The following is a 17594-nucleotide window of genomic DNA, read 5'->3' as shown; positions in this document are numbered from 1 at the left end:
TACCATCAGAAAATGAATAAACTATGCTATGAATAAACTGCATAATTATGATGAAACAGATTCAAATCAAGATAAAAAGTGACTTTTAACTGCCTTTTTAAGAATGAGTTTTGGATTTTTTTACATCAATTGGAAGCAAATTCCATTCCTGTACACCAGTAAAAAAGAAAGTATTACACTTCTGTCCCTTAGCTTTTGGTACCACAAAGCATTGTCCTTTACACCCAAGTGATGTGTCCTCAGCAGTAAAAGCATTTCACCCATTAATTATGTTTTCACTGCGTAATTATGTTTTTACTGCCTCGGACATATATATTATTCGGATGTAAATGATACTGCATTACCATCTATGTCTTAAGAGAAGCACTTGGTTGATTATTAATGTTTTTTTTTTTTTTTTAAAAAGAAGAAACAGAAAAAAAAAAAAAAAAAAGAAAAAGCTGATAAGAAGAAAAAGAAGCATAATAAACCCAAGTCGCAAGCAATCGAAGACGAGGACATGGATTTGGGCAATAAGGTCCAAGAGATTTCCTTCGATAAAATCTGGGGTCCCAAACTGGGCTCTGCGTGGTTGCTGGGGGAGTACGCTTTTGTGAGGAACCTGGAGAGCGACAACAGGATCTTCTTGAAGTGCCAGAAGAGTAAGAATCGTTGTAAAGCCACGGCGGTCATCGATAAGGTGACCAATACGGCGTACAATCGTCAGGTGACGCACAACCACGAGCCGCCTGACCCTATGGAGTATAAATATGTGAGACAGGATGCGTCTGACGGGGAGAGCAGTATACCCAGCAGTCTCAGCAGCCTGGATGGTGGGTACCATTTATAGGTCAATATAACTGCGCATCAGTTATTGGGCTATTCCATTTAAAGTCCACACTACCCCTGTGGAAGATTTAGCTAAAGTCTTCTACAGAGGGAGTAAAAGTCTTAAATGGAATAGACAGTTAGGGAACTTCTATTTGAAATACTCACTCCAGTTGTGGAAGATATAGGTAAAGCCATAATACAGGGGGAGTATGGGTTTCAAAATGATTAACCCTGACCTATTACATTTGAAAAACACACTCCCCCTGTGGAAGATATTTCCAAAATCTTCCACAGGGGTAGTGTGGATTTTAAATGGAATAGCCCATTTGGAGAGCATTGTGAAAAATCTAAACATTTTGCCTTTGGAACCGAGGAATATTCTGATTGCGCTCCAAGGTATAATTCCGAGGTCCAAAGCAAATGTTTAGATTTTTTTACAATACCTGACATAATACTGATGCAAAGTTACTGTATTAACGAAAGTCATAACCGTTAATTTTTAACTCATCACTCAAACAATTAGCAATATTTTGCCCCTCCGTGGACTCGGATACAACTTTTAAAATGGCCTCTTTTTTGACATAATGAATCACTGTGGCTGAACACAATGATGCGTGATGCTATAAATTGGTCCAGATGTGTACAACAAATAAGGTTACATACCGCTCATTCTACAAAATCCGGTGCCAATAGCCTTTTTTCCATTCTTTGGTCCACGAAAACTTTGTCGAGCATTTAGGGCATCAAATATGTTGTTTTTCTGGTAGAACTCAACGAGATCTACACGGACATATATAGTTTTCCATACTTTAAATGCTTTCTTCAGCCTGATTAACCCTCGCAAAGGCTCAAAAATCACTAAAAATGCGTTTCCACTGCTCAAGTGTCACATCTAACCATGAATATTTTCTTTGAATAAATGCGATTTCTTTACATATTTGTTGTTTTTAATTAGATAACCCACCATCATATTGTTTATCAACATTACTTTTTAGTGATTAAAACGTCTTTGTGTAATTCTAAAATAAATTGCACTTTCCACCAAAACGCTGTGAGCTACGTTACCCCTTTTTAAAACACGTTATTGGAAAGAAGTAAAACAGAGGTATCAATGTAATTTGCGGTTTTTGAAAGGAAACACTCATAGGTTTTAAAAATCACAGTAAAAATCGTGATGCTGTAGCATTTTTGGCATAGAAATGTTGTAAACATTGAAATTTCGACCGACCATGTTAAGATTGGTGAGCTACGTTACCAGGATTCTATAGTATGCACTTGTATTAGATGTACTTCCTAATAATATGTGAAAGCTACCAGTGGTCGAACACCATTTATATTAGAATTAACCGACATAACCTTCTAACGTTCGCAAAGCACATTAAAAACATTAAAAACCAGTGAACTACGTTACTGTGAGCTACGTTACACACTCCTTTATGCATCTTCAAAACTTCTATGAAATGGTGAAATCTATTTTACATTTCACTCAAGTGATCTTTAGTTTGCTTTTTATGACCTTGGATTGAGTAAAACCAGCCCTTTTTGTAGTCGGTAACGTAGCTCACATTACATTGAGTTATAGTGTTAAAAAACATCATGACTTCCTGAAAGAAAAATATGCAAGTGGTATTGGCAATTTTTTACATCTGAAAGTAGTGATACATTTACTCTTAAAAAACACAAAAAGCAGGTCTTTTTGAACAACTTTTATTTTTTCTATTTTTTTAGTGGATTGGCACCGGATTTTGTAGAATGAGCGATACATTGTAATACCTTTTTACATTTTGTAAAATATTTTTTTGAATTATTTCAAAAAGCGTTTGGGCCGCTTATAAGTTTGGATCCAATAGACGAATCCGACGAACCAAGTGATGGTCAGGATTAAGTCGGCCATAGCTGGGGGCCATCCGCGCCAAACTAGCTTAGTTCGTTTAGAATGCGATCCAAGATGCCCACTCGTGAGCACTTGCGCCACGTCACGGGAGCGGCAAACGCTGCACGCCTATGATACTGGCATTGCGTAAAATGGATGGATGGCCCCCCGCCATGGCCTGGCCGCCATTGAGGTGTATGAATGTGGCTTGTCAGATTTGTCTAAAAAATTAAAAATAAATACATGGGGCAGTCTCGTAATATACCACCCACATTATCATTGAATTGCTCTAGTTCCACCCGATTGGGTGATTTATGCTTTAAATGTTGGTAAAACTGACCCAAATACCCGGTATTGGGTGCTTTTTTTGGAGTTTGGGCTACTTGAGAGTCATTCAACATGGCATGGTAAGCCAATTCACCGTGCCTTGAGGAAGTTGTGGCAAGTCTGGATATTATGATGATTAGCAATTTAAATAAACCAGGCAATGTGATTGAGCATTCAATAATATACTGCGCACAATAAGTATCGGAACACTTACAACAAAAGTAATATCTTAAAGACACTCAATCTAAATTGCAAAATTGGGAGATTAAGGTCATGTCTTCCATAGGGGGTGTATGGATGTCAACTGGAATGGTCCAATGCATTTCCACATTGACTCAATGGTATTTTCAGCAATCAGCATTTATGGAAGAGTTTTGAAAAAAAAATTGTTGAGAGCAAATAAATGTAATATATCTAATGACGTCTCATTCCCCAGATTTATCAGACGACTCATCTGATGATGAAGGCTACAGGAGACCTCCTGTCAGATCTCCCAGACAATCTGGCAGATCCCCAAGACCACCCCTGGATGGTGACCTTCCATCAGACCTTGATAGTGATGGTAAGATCTTACAGGTCAATACCTACAGTGAGCCAAAGAATTAAGATACCAGTTGTGTTCACCCCTGTATATCCTAAAAACGACAAGTATGTCAAAATTAAAACATGCAGCCACGAGCTACCTGGACTCTTTAGCTCTGATTTAAGACTTTATTTGTTGAAATTGGTTGAGAATTAAAGAAACGGTGATCTAAAACCTAATGAAGAAACAAAACCAAAAGTTGCACTTTTGTGTTGTAATCAATGAAAGCACGACGCTCATTTTAACGTGCTAATCACTGGAAGCAAGGCGCTAGTTCTCTTGTTCGCGAACACTTTGTGTACAAATCAATAGGGCATGCAATGTAGCAAACTGCAACTTTTAAATTGGTGTTTTTGGATCGTCGTGTTTTTATTTCTAGAACAATCTCAACAAATGAGGTCTTAAATTTGAGCTAAAAGATGCAGCTATTGGCTGCTAGTTCCAATTGTGACATATCTGTCTTTGTTTAGGATATACAGGGCTGAATATAACTGGTACCTATATTTTTTGGCTTACTGTATATATGTCCGCATGCTTTCTCCGGCTCAATGTTCTTCCGAAGAAAACATGCTGTTAACAGATTTATGAATTGAGTTCTATGCTTTAAGGCTGCTTACTTAAATTGTGGGATATAGACTATGGGACATGGGCATTTATCTTTCACTTCCGTAGTCCACTCTTGGGCAGAACATAAAAACATAACAAATCAAGAGTAAATATATGTCTGAATTAATATCCAAAAAGTTCCCACGTTTTACTTTACTCATTTAGGAGTTATTTGGGGTTAAAAATGAGTTTTTCAAGATTTTTTCCATTTTTGCCCAAAATGTCAAATATTAAAATAGCTGTAACTTAAACATAAATTGAGTAGAAATTTCATTTCTATTGTAGATGTTACATGTCATATGGATTTCCAACACTGGTGAATCAAAATGTCACAGCACAACTCTAAAATATAAAAAATGGCAAAAACCATATTTTTGTGCTATTTTGGCCATTTTGACCTAAAATGTAATTTTTGCATGGGGAAAAAAAATAAATATATATTTTCTGGATTAAACAAATATGTCATTATATCAACCTAGTTATTCTGAACAAAAAATTTAATGATGGTGAATGTCTATGACCTATAGTTTTTGATCTATGGCCCTTTCAAATTCACATATGGACTAAAATAGCATGTTTTTGTCATTTTTTCCAATATTAGGCTGAAAATGGTACTTTTTTTGTAATTTTAACAAAATTTTCAGTGTTTGGAAAGTGGAACTTCACATATATTATGGATATATTATAGTACTTTCATTTTAAGCTAGTTGTAGATCCACTGGTAGCTCGGTTTCCATGGCAGAAGCAATTATATCGTCACTTTTACTACTTTCAATGCAGCAAAATCATTTTAGTCATCATTTTACTGCATTGAAAGTAGATAAAATTGCTGCTACCACGGTAGCGGGCATACTAGTGGATCTTGAAATAGCTTAACATTAAAGTACAATTACATGTTCATATTATTAAGTGAAGTTCCCACTTTCCAAAAACTAACAAGTTGGTTAAAATGGCCATAAAGGACCATTTTTACGTAATATTGGAAATATTGAACAAAAACATGCTATTTTAGTCCATATATGAATTTGAAAGGGCCATAGATCAAAAACTATAGGTCACAGACATTCACCATCAATAACTTTTTTGTTCAGAATAACTAGGTTGACATAATGACATATTTTTAAATCAATAAAATTTATATTTATTTTTTCCCCATGCAAAATTACATTTTTAGCTCAAAATGGTCAAATAGCACAAAAATATGGTTTTGCCATTTTTTTTTATATTTTAGAGTTGTGCTGTGACATTTTTATGCACCAGTGTTAGACATCCATGTAATATGTAACATCTACAATAGAAATGAAATTTCTACTCAATTTATTTTGAAAGTTACAGCTATTTTAATATTTGACAAAAATGGAAAAAAATCACGAAAAACACATTTTTAACCCCAAATAACTCCTAAATTACACAGTAACGTGCAACTTTTGAAAGTGGGAAATGTTATATTATTGATCAGTGATATAATAGCTATATTTTCATGTATAAACCATCCTCTACCCAGAAAGGGAGAACAAAAACTACTTTCTGAAGCACTTAGCAAGCCTTGTCCCATGGTCTAATAGGCTTTTACGACGGGAGTTCATAACAATATTGTAAGTTTTTAGCAGTCCAACAGAAATATTTACAAGCATAACATTTGACCCCTGATTTAATCCGATTCGGAGGTTATGCATACCTCAAATCAACTATTTTTGTATTTGTTTTGAAGAGAAGTGTAACTTAGTCAAATTTCGATTGAATCGGTGCATTTTGAATATTTGGCTTCTGTGCATGAGATATTTGACCTTATTTACTCTATAACTCCTGTACTAAGCACCCAAGTGCAATATGACAATTGACTTTTTTCATTCCTAGCAATGAGAGGATCAATTTGAGGTACTTAGAACCTAAAACAAATATATAATTTTGGCACTATTGTGACCTTTGACCCCTCAGGTGAAACATAGGGGCAAAAAAATGGTACCAATTAAATCCTAATTTTATCCTTTGAGGTGTAAGGATGCCAAATGGCAGAGAAGAGCAGACAAGTAATGTAGCATGTCAAAATAATTCCCTAGCTGATGATTCAGTACTGGCAACAATCATCATTTGTGATGCGATCAAGCAAAATAGGTCTGAAGTAGCCCCAGGTCAATTTTGGGATTCTTACAATTTCAAATATAACATATTAAAAGCTCCAGCTCCATATTAGTGAAATCCCCAAGTCAATACGACCTTTGGTTACAAAGTTACAACAATTTGAACATCGTTCAAAAGAAAGAAACAGAGAAAATCAAGGTTAGGGGTTTTTCAATAACTATATCTGCCAGGACTATTTATGGATTGTCTTAAATGTATCAAAAATTGTTTAGAGAACCCTTATAGGAGATTGGTAGATCACCAGCGTGGTCATCTTCGGAGTTTAATTTCACCCTTCTGAAGATGATGGTACATGTAGATCACCAGCGCGGTCATCTTCGGAGTTTAATTTCACCCTTCTGAAGATGAGCACTCCTGGTGTAGCTCTCTCTTGGTAGATGACAAAATTGGAAAAATCACCTTGTTGCGGTCTAACTAACAAACAAACAAACAACATCAGGGTTTACTTAAGCCTATGAATAACAGGGCTTAAGCTACACTAGCAAGTGCCACACGGTTGCAACGGTCCACCCGGGGTGATGTAAGGCAGCAGGCAGGACTAGTGTATAGCTATGAAAAGTGTTGTCATCGAAGTTAGAATACTTATATTGAATCATTTTTTAGCACACCTAAAATACATGTAAATGCATAGTCAACTTAGCAACGATACCTTTGGTTTTTTTAAATGGCTACGAAAGTTGGCATAACAAAACGCTAAATCTGAGCTTCTTTTGGAATAATTTCACAATTTTTGACAATTATCAAAGTTGGACAGGAGTCAAAAAAGTAACCTTTTAAACATTTTCTCTTTGGAATTTTATCAAAAAATATTTTCATGTGATTTTTCCACCCCTACACCCCATTATTTGGCCCATATCTCAAAACTAGGATTGCCGAGTTCCGACTGATTTTGCTTGATCGCATCACCTGTTATGACCAACTTCGATTTATTCCACACAGAATCTTCCAGTGGTTCATCATCCAGTTCCTCCTCCAGTAGTAACTCATCTAACTCATCAATTGAGTCCTCATCATCGAGGCCTTCGTCTCCGGAACCCGATGATGGGCAAGGCGATGCAAACTTCTGCGAGAAATGCAACCGAGCGTTTGCTACCCCGGCCGTGTACAGGAAACACATGGAAATGGGTCGGCATAAGAACAAGAAAGGCCTGTACGCATGCGTGGAGTGTGGGAAGGAGTACCAGTACCTGAATGCTCTGCAGAGTCATGAGGCGTTGCACGCGATGATATCACGCGCACAGGTGCAGGCGGAGTCTAGCTCATCATCTGACCAATCAGAAGATGGTAAGTTGACTGATTTTAAACTCTTTTGTTTTGGTGTACATTATTTACAGGGGTGTGAGAGTTTCTCTTTTCAGCTGATTTCCTCTTTTTTTGTTGCCAACATTTATGTGTTTCTCTTTATTTTCAACCCATATTTTGCGTTTTTACCCTGATTTTACGTTGTTTTTCAGCATTTTTTGTAATTTACCTCTTTTTTAGTCTGTGGCCTCTCACACCCCTGTAATATTTATCCAGTAGTTAAAACATTAAATGTGTCTTTGTCTTATAGAAAGCAAAAGTGTGCAATTCATTTTACCATGCTATCCATGCATGTTGAAAGGGATTCAATCATGTTTCACTGTTGAACACCACCGTTTAATAATGCATGGTTTGCTTCACTAAACAACACAGTTACAACAAAGTAAACAACACAGACGATGCAGACGCACCATTGTTAAAGAGCAACAGCGAAACATGATTGCACCCCTATACTCCGATCAGCTCATAATAGGCAGGACTTGTAACATCATGGATTGGTATATGTTGGTGTATGCACAGCTGGGTGCAGAACCTATACACAAACTGTGCTTGGTGTATTGCGTGACTGATGCATGCTTTTGTGAATTTATGCGGGCGTAAGTTTTAAGTTGGGACATTATTGGCTCGCGCAGTAACAAAAACGGAATAATTCTTGCCTGTTACCAGTTGATCATAGTATAAATACTTTACATAATTTGGTTCACCTCAAGTTTGGTAGTGACGTACGTGCGTATTTCTCTCGCCGCAGTATTGAATCGCGCGCGTAAAGTTAAACGCGCTGAGTGTACACGCACACGTACAAGAGCGGTTTGTGGTCACGCTTGCTGCGCAACCGCGAAAAAGCATTGACGCTACTACCAAACTTGAGTTGAACCAAATTATAGAGTGATGTGTGAGCCACAGTGGTCAGCAATGATCTGTAAAGTATGCTGAGGCCTTGTGGGTGGTTTTGGCATAGTGCACTATAAATCACTAATGTAATGGGCTATTCCAGTTGAAATCCACACTACCTCTGTGAAAGATTATGGAAATACCTTCCACAGGGGGAGATGTATTTCAAATGTAATTGGTCAGGGTTATGCATTTTGTAACCCATAGTCCCTATTATAGCTTTACCTATATCTTCCACAACTGGAGTGAGTATTTCAAATGGAAGTTGTCCAATTGTCTATTTTATTCAAAATTCATACTCCCTCTGTGGGAGACTTTAGCTAAATCTTTCACAGGGGTAGTGAGGATTTAATTGGAATAGCCCAATAATGCAATGTTGGATTTGCTTTGTTACAGAGAGTTCCGGATCCGACTATCCATCCTCCAGTAAAGGAAACAATCCTCCCAAAGCAGCCTCGCCTAAAGGGGGCCAGGAAACCATCAGTTGGGACGTCCTCAGCAACCAGGCCAAATATTGCACCAAGTGCAACCAAACGTTCACATCTTCCAGCGAGCTGAGGGAACACATCAAACTAGGGATCCATAAGGATAGCAAAGGCTGGTATACTTGCCCTATGTGTAACCTGCAGTTTGAGTTTCTAAGAACACTACAGGTGCATGAAGAGGTTCAGCACAAGGGGGAGAAGCCTGCTGCAGAACCTGAGAATGATAGTTCGTCCGATGAGGCAAGCTTTAAAGGTAGGTACTCTTAATTTAAGGTGGGTGGGGTGTAACACTTTGATTTGAAGAGCCAGGGTTAGCATGTTGCTGTGCCCAAGGGCCAGCAAAAGCTCTGCTCGTAACTCTGACATCACTTATAGACCATTTCAAATCAAGATCGGGAAAACTCGGTGCAGTTAGCGGTATTTATTCAGTAAGCTAGGGGGTCAAAATAGTGGACAAGATAATTATGAATCACAGTGCCCTTTTGATCGAAAATACAGCTTATTTAGCCAATGTCAACATGGGGTCATCAGGTAAAATATTTTCCTTACATATTGAACTAACACCTTCGCTATTTGACACTTTACAAATGATTTTGTTCTCCACTGAAATATAAGGCATATAACAAGTAACTTTATATCATTTTGTTCTTACAGAATCCTCCAACGCAGGATCCGAGTCTGCGATATCCGATCCAGAGCAACTCGCCGCAGGTTCATCTAAGAAGAAAGCATCGCCTGCAGTGCCACTGTCGCCAAGCAAACGTAGCCGTATGGACTTCAACGACGCAAACTATTGTCAGCTGTGTGATCGTACTTTCACGACCAAGAGTCTGTTTAACAAACACATGTCTGCGGGTCGTCATAAAAACGAGAAGGGCTTGTATGCGTGTCGACTTTGCTTAAAGGTACAGTCGTTTTTGTAATGATTACCGTATTGTTATGATAAACGCTACCTGTCTAAATACACACTCCATAATTTTGAAATGAAAAAGTGACTGAAACACAGATATATCTATGCCATATCATGTGAGAAAAATGGTACAAAAGACTATAAAAGCACTAAAAATTTCAAAAACTAATTTAAATCTGCTCTATCTCTGTGCATGTCTTGTCTTGTCTATTTGTTATTTGATTTTATATGTACAAATTTATATACATATAAATTTTGTTTCATTTCTTTCATTTGACTCATGGAGCAGGCGACTACAAAGTTTCTTGTGATGCTTGGAGAAACTGTAATTGCCTGCTTCAGTTGAATGAAATAAAAATGAAATGAAAACGTGTGTATTTTTTTTTTATTGTATTGTTGAAACATTTAGGTTAGGGTATGGTCATAATTGACCTCTCAATCATCTCCCAATATCATTGTTTTGAAGTTGTATGATTTTGTTCATGTTACAGAAATAATATTGATTGATTGATGTTAAGGACCGTCGATGTCAGGATTTTAAAAATATATTGGCCACTCAGTATCGATAAAAGTCCATAAATTGATTTTCCTCATAATTTTACTCATCTTATCTAAATTCATCCATTTGTGATGTCGGACAATTCCAGTCCTTTTTTCCTGATTTTTCGATACTTTTTTTTTCATTATCTGGGATACATCAATTTTCTTCAGAAAGTGATATCGGCAATATCGATATTATCGGATAGTCAATTTATCAATTATTATCGATATATCGACGGTCCTTAATTGATGTAACCAGGGTTCGAATTCGGCTGTATCGCATAGCAGTTTGCTCCTTATTTTGAAGTAACTGCTACCCAATTTTGCATTTGTATAGCACTTTTTATAGTGCTTTAGAATATGGATGAATTATGATGAATTAGCCAAAAACTGCTACGCAAAATTTTTAAACAAAATCGAACCCTGGATGTAACCCTGCCTGATTATTGTTTTATACAGGAGTTCCAGTTTGAGAAGGCGTTACAGAGCCACGAGACCATGCATAGTGGGCCAGAGATCTTCCAAGGTGCTCAAGAGACGTTGTTCTTCAGGCAGGCAGACAAGGCACTGACAGAGGTAGAAATGAACATGAAAGCTAAAAAGAAGACGACGCCAGTTGTAACTCCACGGCCAGTTAAATCAAGTGAGTATCAAACTGTAAAGTCAATTTTCGTGCCTCCACTGGAGTTATTATGTTTCCTGGTTGTCTGTCTGTCCGTCCGTCCGTGCAATTTCTCAGAACTTGTAAAGCGTATACAGTTTGATCAGCTAGACAAAGTATAATAATTTGTGATACTTCTGGCGAGATGTCACAAGACAATTCTCGAAATAAAACAAATGCAAGTGACTTTGGGGTATATGCATGGTCACTTAAACAGTTAGCATGGTTAGTTAGACGCAAGTGACCATGTACATACCCCAAAGTCACTTACATTATATTATAAAGGGCAGAATTAACCGTCCATTTGTTGCCGAAATGAGTAATAATAATAATAATAATAATAATAAAAAAATGAGTAACATGTAATTGTGGACATAGCTACTTCTGGCTCTAAGCCCTCGATTTATTGATATTGATCTGCGATGATATAAGGCCCGCCGAAAACAAACTGATCCAAATATAATGATGTGATTTTGTGGAGGGGTGGCAATTAGCGGTCTTCAAATTCCACTAGGTTTACGTCGCAAAATATGCTCATTTGGTAGCTCATTTGCACAAATTTGCATAAATTTCATTCTGAACAATTTCTTGGAACTTGTTAGGTGTATAGTGATGTGAGTGACTTGGTGGAGGGGTGGTAATAAATTAATTTTATTTAAATTAGAATTTTCCCCCAGCTCCAATTGAAATTGCCCTGATCAAAATAATGTGTGTTATTACAGCAAAGATGGAGGCATTGTAGAATCGTGAGATTCTAGTTAATAGTTCTGTGATCTGTGCTGTGCGCCGAGCGTACACAAACATAAACAGAAAGGTGATAAACAATCACGCTGATTGGCTGATCAACAGCCATGATAACAAGATGGTTGACCCATTGGTCATCGGCATGTAGAAGGGGATGAGACCTCATTTACGCGATCAATCATCACCATCGCGTACATGGTCCACGGAAGTATTAAAAAATATACTTTTAATGTATCATGTAGACCCAAGTGATGCATAATACCGTAAAACCTTGTCTACAAGCATATAGAGTGCTTTTGATGAAAGCTAAATTAATCCAGGCGCCATTATGGAGTTTGAGCAAATAAATTACAGATCCAAGCATATGAAGAGCTTTGTTTCAAAACCCCTTACATCCACTTGCCCATTTTTGAGAACACATCAAAAAATCATCAAAAAAATCACTGATATATGGGTGTTTGCAACAAAAGCAGTTTTTGGCAGGATGCTTGGGTAGGATGAGCATCCTGCCAAAAACTGCTTTTGTTGAAATCACCTTATATCAGTGATTATTTTGATGATTTTTTGATGTGTTCTCAAAATTGGGCAAGTGGATGTAAGGGGTTTTGAAACAAAGCTCTTCATATACAAACAAGTATTATTGTAAGACCAATCTATTGTATTGGCATATTCATGCTTGTTTCATATTAATTGAGCTTTAATCAAAAACGCTATGTATGCTTGTAGACAAGGTTTTACGGTATAAAATGAATCAAACACTTGGCTGGGTTATTCACATCTGTGAGCTCAAACAAAAGTGTCAATATCGTGAAGTGGGAGCAAAAACAAAACAAAAACAAAAACAATCTTAAATAAATACCAGGATCATGAATGATATCTTTTTTTACAATTGCCTTTCAGAGCCTCCAGGAGAACCTTTGGAAGCAGTGGAGTATCAGGAGATTCACTTCAGGAATCAGACCAAGAAATGGTTGATAAAGAATTACATCTTCATGAAAGCTTCAGAAAGTGAAAAGAAGGTAGGCACTTCCCTTTTTTTTATTTGATTTGTTCGGGTTTTGACAACCCTGGATAACCCAAGAAAGCCTCTATTGAAACTTATTTCCATTGGGGTCCATTTGAACACCGGAACGGATTGGGAACAGTCAGGGGTTAACACCCTACTCTTTTAGAAACTGGCTGCGAAATACATACAGGTATGGCTCTCTGCATACGGGACCGACGGCTTTACGTCCCCTCCAAAAGACGGGGTACTTTCATGATTCATGGTGAGAGCGGAAGTCTGAATTTAATCTACAGAAGTTGCCTTTTTTTTCCAAGTCAATATCCCAGCAAATTGCCATGCACTAAAGGCAAGTACCCTAACCGTTGCGCCACACTCTCCCTATAACTTTCAATTACTTGCTTAATTCAGACAAGACTTTTGTTTGAAAAAATATGACCTGGATAAAGTATTGTGAAACTGTCCATAATCTGTCAATATGTAAGCAGCTCTCACTAATTTTGTTGTTTGCATGTACTTGTTATGGAGCAAGCAGATAAGACTGCAATGCATGATGGGATACTCCCTTCAGCTGCTGTGGATAAAAGCAGTCCTATGAACAAATATGAATACCAGTTCCTCTCCATTTCTTTATCACAGATCAACTTACGTTGTCGCGAGCGGAACGCGTGTCGTGCAACAGCGTACATTGATAAGGCGGATAAGTGTGCGTACCTGAGGCAGGGTCATCACTCGCATTCCCCGCCCTCCCTGGAGCAGATGAGTCTAACAGAGAAGTTAACGGTTGTGTCTGTTGGGCTGAAAGGTAAAAAAATGGGCCATTTCAGTTATAATCCATACACCGGTGAAAGACATGATCTTAGTTTCCCACATAGGGGGTGTAGATTTCAAATGGAGTTGCCTATTCAGTGACTTTTTTAAATTCACCCTCCCTGTGTTGTGAGATTAAGGTCATGTCTTCCACAGGGGGTGTATGGATTCCAAATGGAATATCCCAACTTTGTGGAATATATTTGTCGGAGCAGAATTTTGTTGTGCAATTAATTTTCATTTCTTTGAAAGGAAATTCATTTGACTCTCCCTAATTATCTATTGTGTAACAAGTAATAAAGCAAAAATAAAGCATACAAATATACTGTGATTTAGTCAGCAATTCGGCTGATGATTCACCATGGCAGCGAAATTACAGTGCTTTGAATCCTTCAAGATCTAGCTGGAAAAAGGCGCTCTATAAATCCGAAATTTATTATTATTATAATTACAATTGAAGTCTAAAATAGTTTTCTTACATTTGCTCTTATTATCTCTGCTATTGGTATAGATCCAAACCAAGCCGGGACCTCAGCTGCTCCAGAGGACGAATCCATCGGCACCGAGGCTAAAATGTATGACACGACCAAAACCAAACTACCAAAGCAAGAATCGGTTGAACTCATTCCTGTCGACAACATAGTGGATGTCGTCGTCAAGGATAAGGAAGTGGTGATCCACACAGTCACGGAGGCGAACAGGCCTGTGGTGATCCACGCTGACGCAGGAGAAAAACTGATGATGCAGAAACGCGAAGCGAAGAAGCATATGAAACATCAGATGAAATCATCCGATCTTCCAGTTGAAGCAGAGGAGACAGTTGGAACCGAGATGATCGTTGAATCAGAGGAGACTGTTGCGACGGATACGCCAGTTGGGACAAGAGTGGGAGCGGAACCAGGAGTGGAGTCAGAAGTGGAAGTACAGACAACAGTGGGAATGGAGACCATGGTGGAAACTGTGACAACAGTTGGAGCAGAGGCAATGGTAGGAGTGGAGAGCACAGTGGGTGAAGAGATGACGGTGGAAACTGTTGAAGAGGTTGTTACTCAAGTTGAGGTGGAAACAAATGAGACAGCTGGCAAGAGGTTGTCTCTGCAGAAACCAGCTTCTGAGGAAGTTGTGGAAGAGGAAGTGGTAGAATCATTTGTTGTGGAAGAGGTAGTACAGGGACAGACAACTCCAGAGGAGAGAGCGAAGCCACCTGATGAAGGCAAAGAGGGGAAGGCGCAGGAGCCTGCACAGAAACAGCAGCAGGATGTGGGAGTAGTCAGGTTATCCATAGGAACCTTTCAAGTGCATTCCACAGAGACAAAGCAGTCTGTGACCAAGACTGTTAAAGACTCGACAGACGAACAAGCTGGAAAATCACAAGACGGGAAAGAGACTGTGTTGGCACAGATACCGGTTTTGGAAGAGACACCGGTTTTGGCAAAGATACCGGTTGAGGCAGAAACACCCGTTTTGGCAAAGATACCGGTTGAGGCAGAAACACCGGTTTTGGCAAAGATACCGGTTGAGGCAGAAACACCTGTTTTGGCAAAGATACCGGTCGAGGCAGAAACACCTGTTTTGGCAAAGGTACCGGTTGAGGCAGAAACGCCTGTTTTGGCAAAGATACCAGTTGAGGCAGAAACACCGGTTTTGGCAAATATACCGGTTGAGGCAGAAACACCGGTTTTGGCAAAGATACCGGTTGAAGCAGAGACACCTGTTTTGGCAAAGATACCAGTGTTGGCAGAAACGCCCGTGTTGGAAGCTAAACCAGCAGAGACTGCCCAACCTGAGAAAGGTGATGAAGATGCGCTGAAAGGTGCTGGTGGAGAGAACGCATCAGTTGACCAAACTTCATCAGAGGGCAAAGGTCAGAAAGAGCATGTGTCTGTAGCAGGTCATGGAGATGGCCGCCTGGAGGTAGGAAAGGAGAAGAATAACCAAGAGAGTGAACAAGTAGGGATGAAAGAAACAGTGGTGGAAACAGAAGCGGGTAAGGAGAAACAACTCGATAACAAATTAGAAGAAGTGATTCAACCGGAAGAAAAAGATGTCAAAACTGACGACGGCGAACGAGTCAGAGCAGCTGAGGACAAGTCCATTCCTGATATACAATCAAAGGTGTCTGAAACGCTTCATTCTGATTCAAGAACTGATGGTGGTGGGAGAGAGCTACGTCCAGAACGAGATAAACTAGAACCGGGAGGAGAACCCCAGGAGGAGGAGGTTGCAGGTACCTGTGAAGATGGGCTCCATTGTCCAACAAGTGCTGAAGGTAGTCTAGACTCAGATGTACATGCCAAGCAAGATGCAGCTGATTCCTCACATCCTGCTCCAGAAATGAAAAATGATGCCACCAAGAAACCAGATGGCACAGAGAATGTAGTAGACAAAGAAACTCCAAACAACCAATCTGAAGGGGTGACTTTTTTAGCGGTTGAGGGGTCAATGGAATGTCAAAGTCAATCAAGGTTAGAGGCCAGAGAAACATCCCTTGATAAACTTGAATCCCGTGATGAGACGACGTCAGATCAAGCGAGTACAGCGAACAACTTGAAACAAGACTCATCCAGTGATCAGCCAGCAGGCGGCTGCACGAAAGTTGACCCCGGATCAAAAATATCAGTAACTGCAACAATGTCTGATAATAGCCAGGAAGTGGCGATGTCATCATCTGAGGAAGATAATAGTGAAAGAGAACATCGGGCGGAAGATGTAAATACGAACCAGGAAATACCATCTTTGCCGTCATCAGAACTTGATGAAGGTAACGTGTCTGGTTTGAAAACATCACTAGATGATGATGAAGAGAAGAGTGGAAAGTCAGGAATATCTTCGCTTCAAGCATCTTGCGAGAATGACACAATCATCGCAGAAAGTGCAAGTAAAGCAGATAGCATATCTCCGAAGGAAGATGATTTTTCTGACAAGAGAGAGGCAAGGAAAGGAATATTAAATAGTAAGGAAGATCAAGACAGTAAAGAGGTTTCAAGTGATGCGGAACCAGCTTCTTTTGATTGTGGCATGGATGTGGATTCAGATGCTGCATCCTCGCCTAGATGTCTTGAGATTGATGATACGGATGGTGCACAAAGCGGATCATCTGGAGATGTATCTCAGCTAAAGAAATGTGATGTCACAGATAAGAAAGCTGGTGATGATGATGATAACACGATGCAAACTGAAAGAAATCAAGCGGGTGATCATCAAGAACATTCTGAAGTGGAAGAAACATCCAGCGCATCTACTCAGGAAAATGTAGGACCAGAGCAACATACATCAGGAGAAGAATATCAGTCACAAGAGGGTGTTTGTAAGGTTTCAGTAGAAGAAGACATGGCATCAGAGCTTCTAAAGTTAGCAGAATCTTGGAAGGTCACGGTGAAAGTAGACAAGGTGTCGGAGACTCCAACGATGGAAGAATCTTCAATGAAAAATGACAAGGCAGAGATGGAAGATACTACACAGAGGAGCCCAATGCAAGTGCAGCTTTCAACAGGAGAACAATCGGAACCAGAGCAAAGTAACCCAGAGGAGAAGTTGACTTCAGTGGATGGAGATGAAAATGAGCAAGGGATTCCAATAGAAGGAGAAACTTCACATGATCACACTGGTGAGTCTGAGATAGATGATTCCAACAAAAGCATCTTGTTGACAAACCTATCACCGGACTGCGATGCGGAAACCGTAAAGAATCAGAAGAGGAGCGACATGAAGAGGAGGCTGAAAAGATGGATGATGATGATGATGATATTGGGAAGGAAGATGATGAACATCTGGAGAAACATGATGAAACTGTATCAGTAGACAAGGAGAGGAGAGCGTTTGACCAAAATGATAATGCAAGTGAAGAGAGCTCTAACAAAAGCCAAACAGACAATTCAAAGAAAGATAGCCCTAACCAAAATACTGA

At 39.1% G+C, this 17594-nt stretch overlaps 1 protein-coding gene across 1 annotated transcript; it reads left to right on the top strand.

Moving 5' to 3' along the window:
- The first annotated feature begins 406 nt into the window (after positions 1-406).
- On the top strand, positions 407-17572 carry LOC140141265 (uncharacterized). Its single transcript, XM_072163072.1, has 9 exons — positions 407-812; positions 3447-3572; positions 7281-7625; positions 8931-9272; positions 9674-9924; positions 10929-11112; positions 12775-12893; positions 13517-13682; positions 14199-17572. Exons 1-9 carry the CDS (start codon positions 500-502, stop codon positions 17486-17488), a joined length of 5136 nt encoding a protein of 1711 aa, XP_072019173.1. The 5' UTR covers positions 407-499; the 3' UTR covers positions 17489-17572.
- Positions 17573-17594: the final 22 nt, after the last annotated feature.

This window comes from Amphiura filiformis, chromosome 19, assembly GCF_039555335.1.
Source record: "Amphiura filiformis chromosome 19, Afil_fr2py, whole genome shotgun sequence".
In the NCBI taxonomy this organism is placed as follows: Eukaryota; Metazoa; Echinodermata; class Ophiuroidea; order Amphilepidida; family Amphiuridae; genus Amphiura; species Amphiura filiformis.
Note: the sequence above shows the minus strand (reverse complement) of the source record. Positions and strands in the feature narration are given on the sequence as shown.

Bases quoted from the DNA above. Each gene is read 5' to 3' on its own strand.
- LOC140141265 (XM_072163072.1), top strand. From the start codon at position 500: ATGGATTTGGGCAATAAGGTCCAAGAGATTTCCTTCGATAAAATCTGG. The intron at 12,894-13,516 runs GTAGGCACTTCC...TCTTTATCACAG, and splicing joins CTTCAGAAAGTGAAAAGAAG to ATCAACTTACGTTGTCGCGA. The intron at 13,683-14,198 runs GTAAAAAAATGG...CTATTGGTATAG, and splicing joins TGTGTCTGTTGGGCTGAAAG to ATCCAAACCAAGCCGGGACC.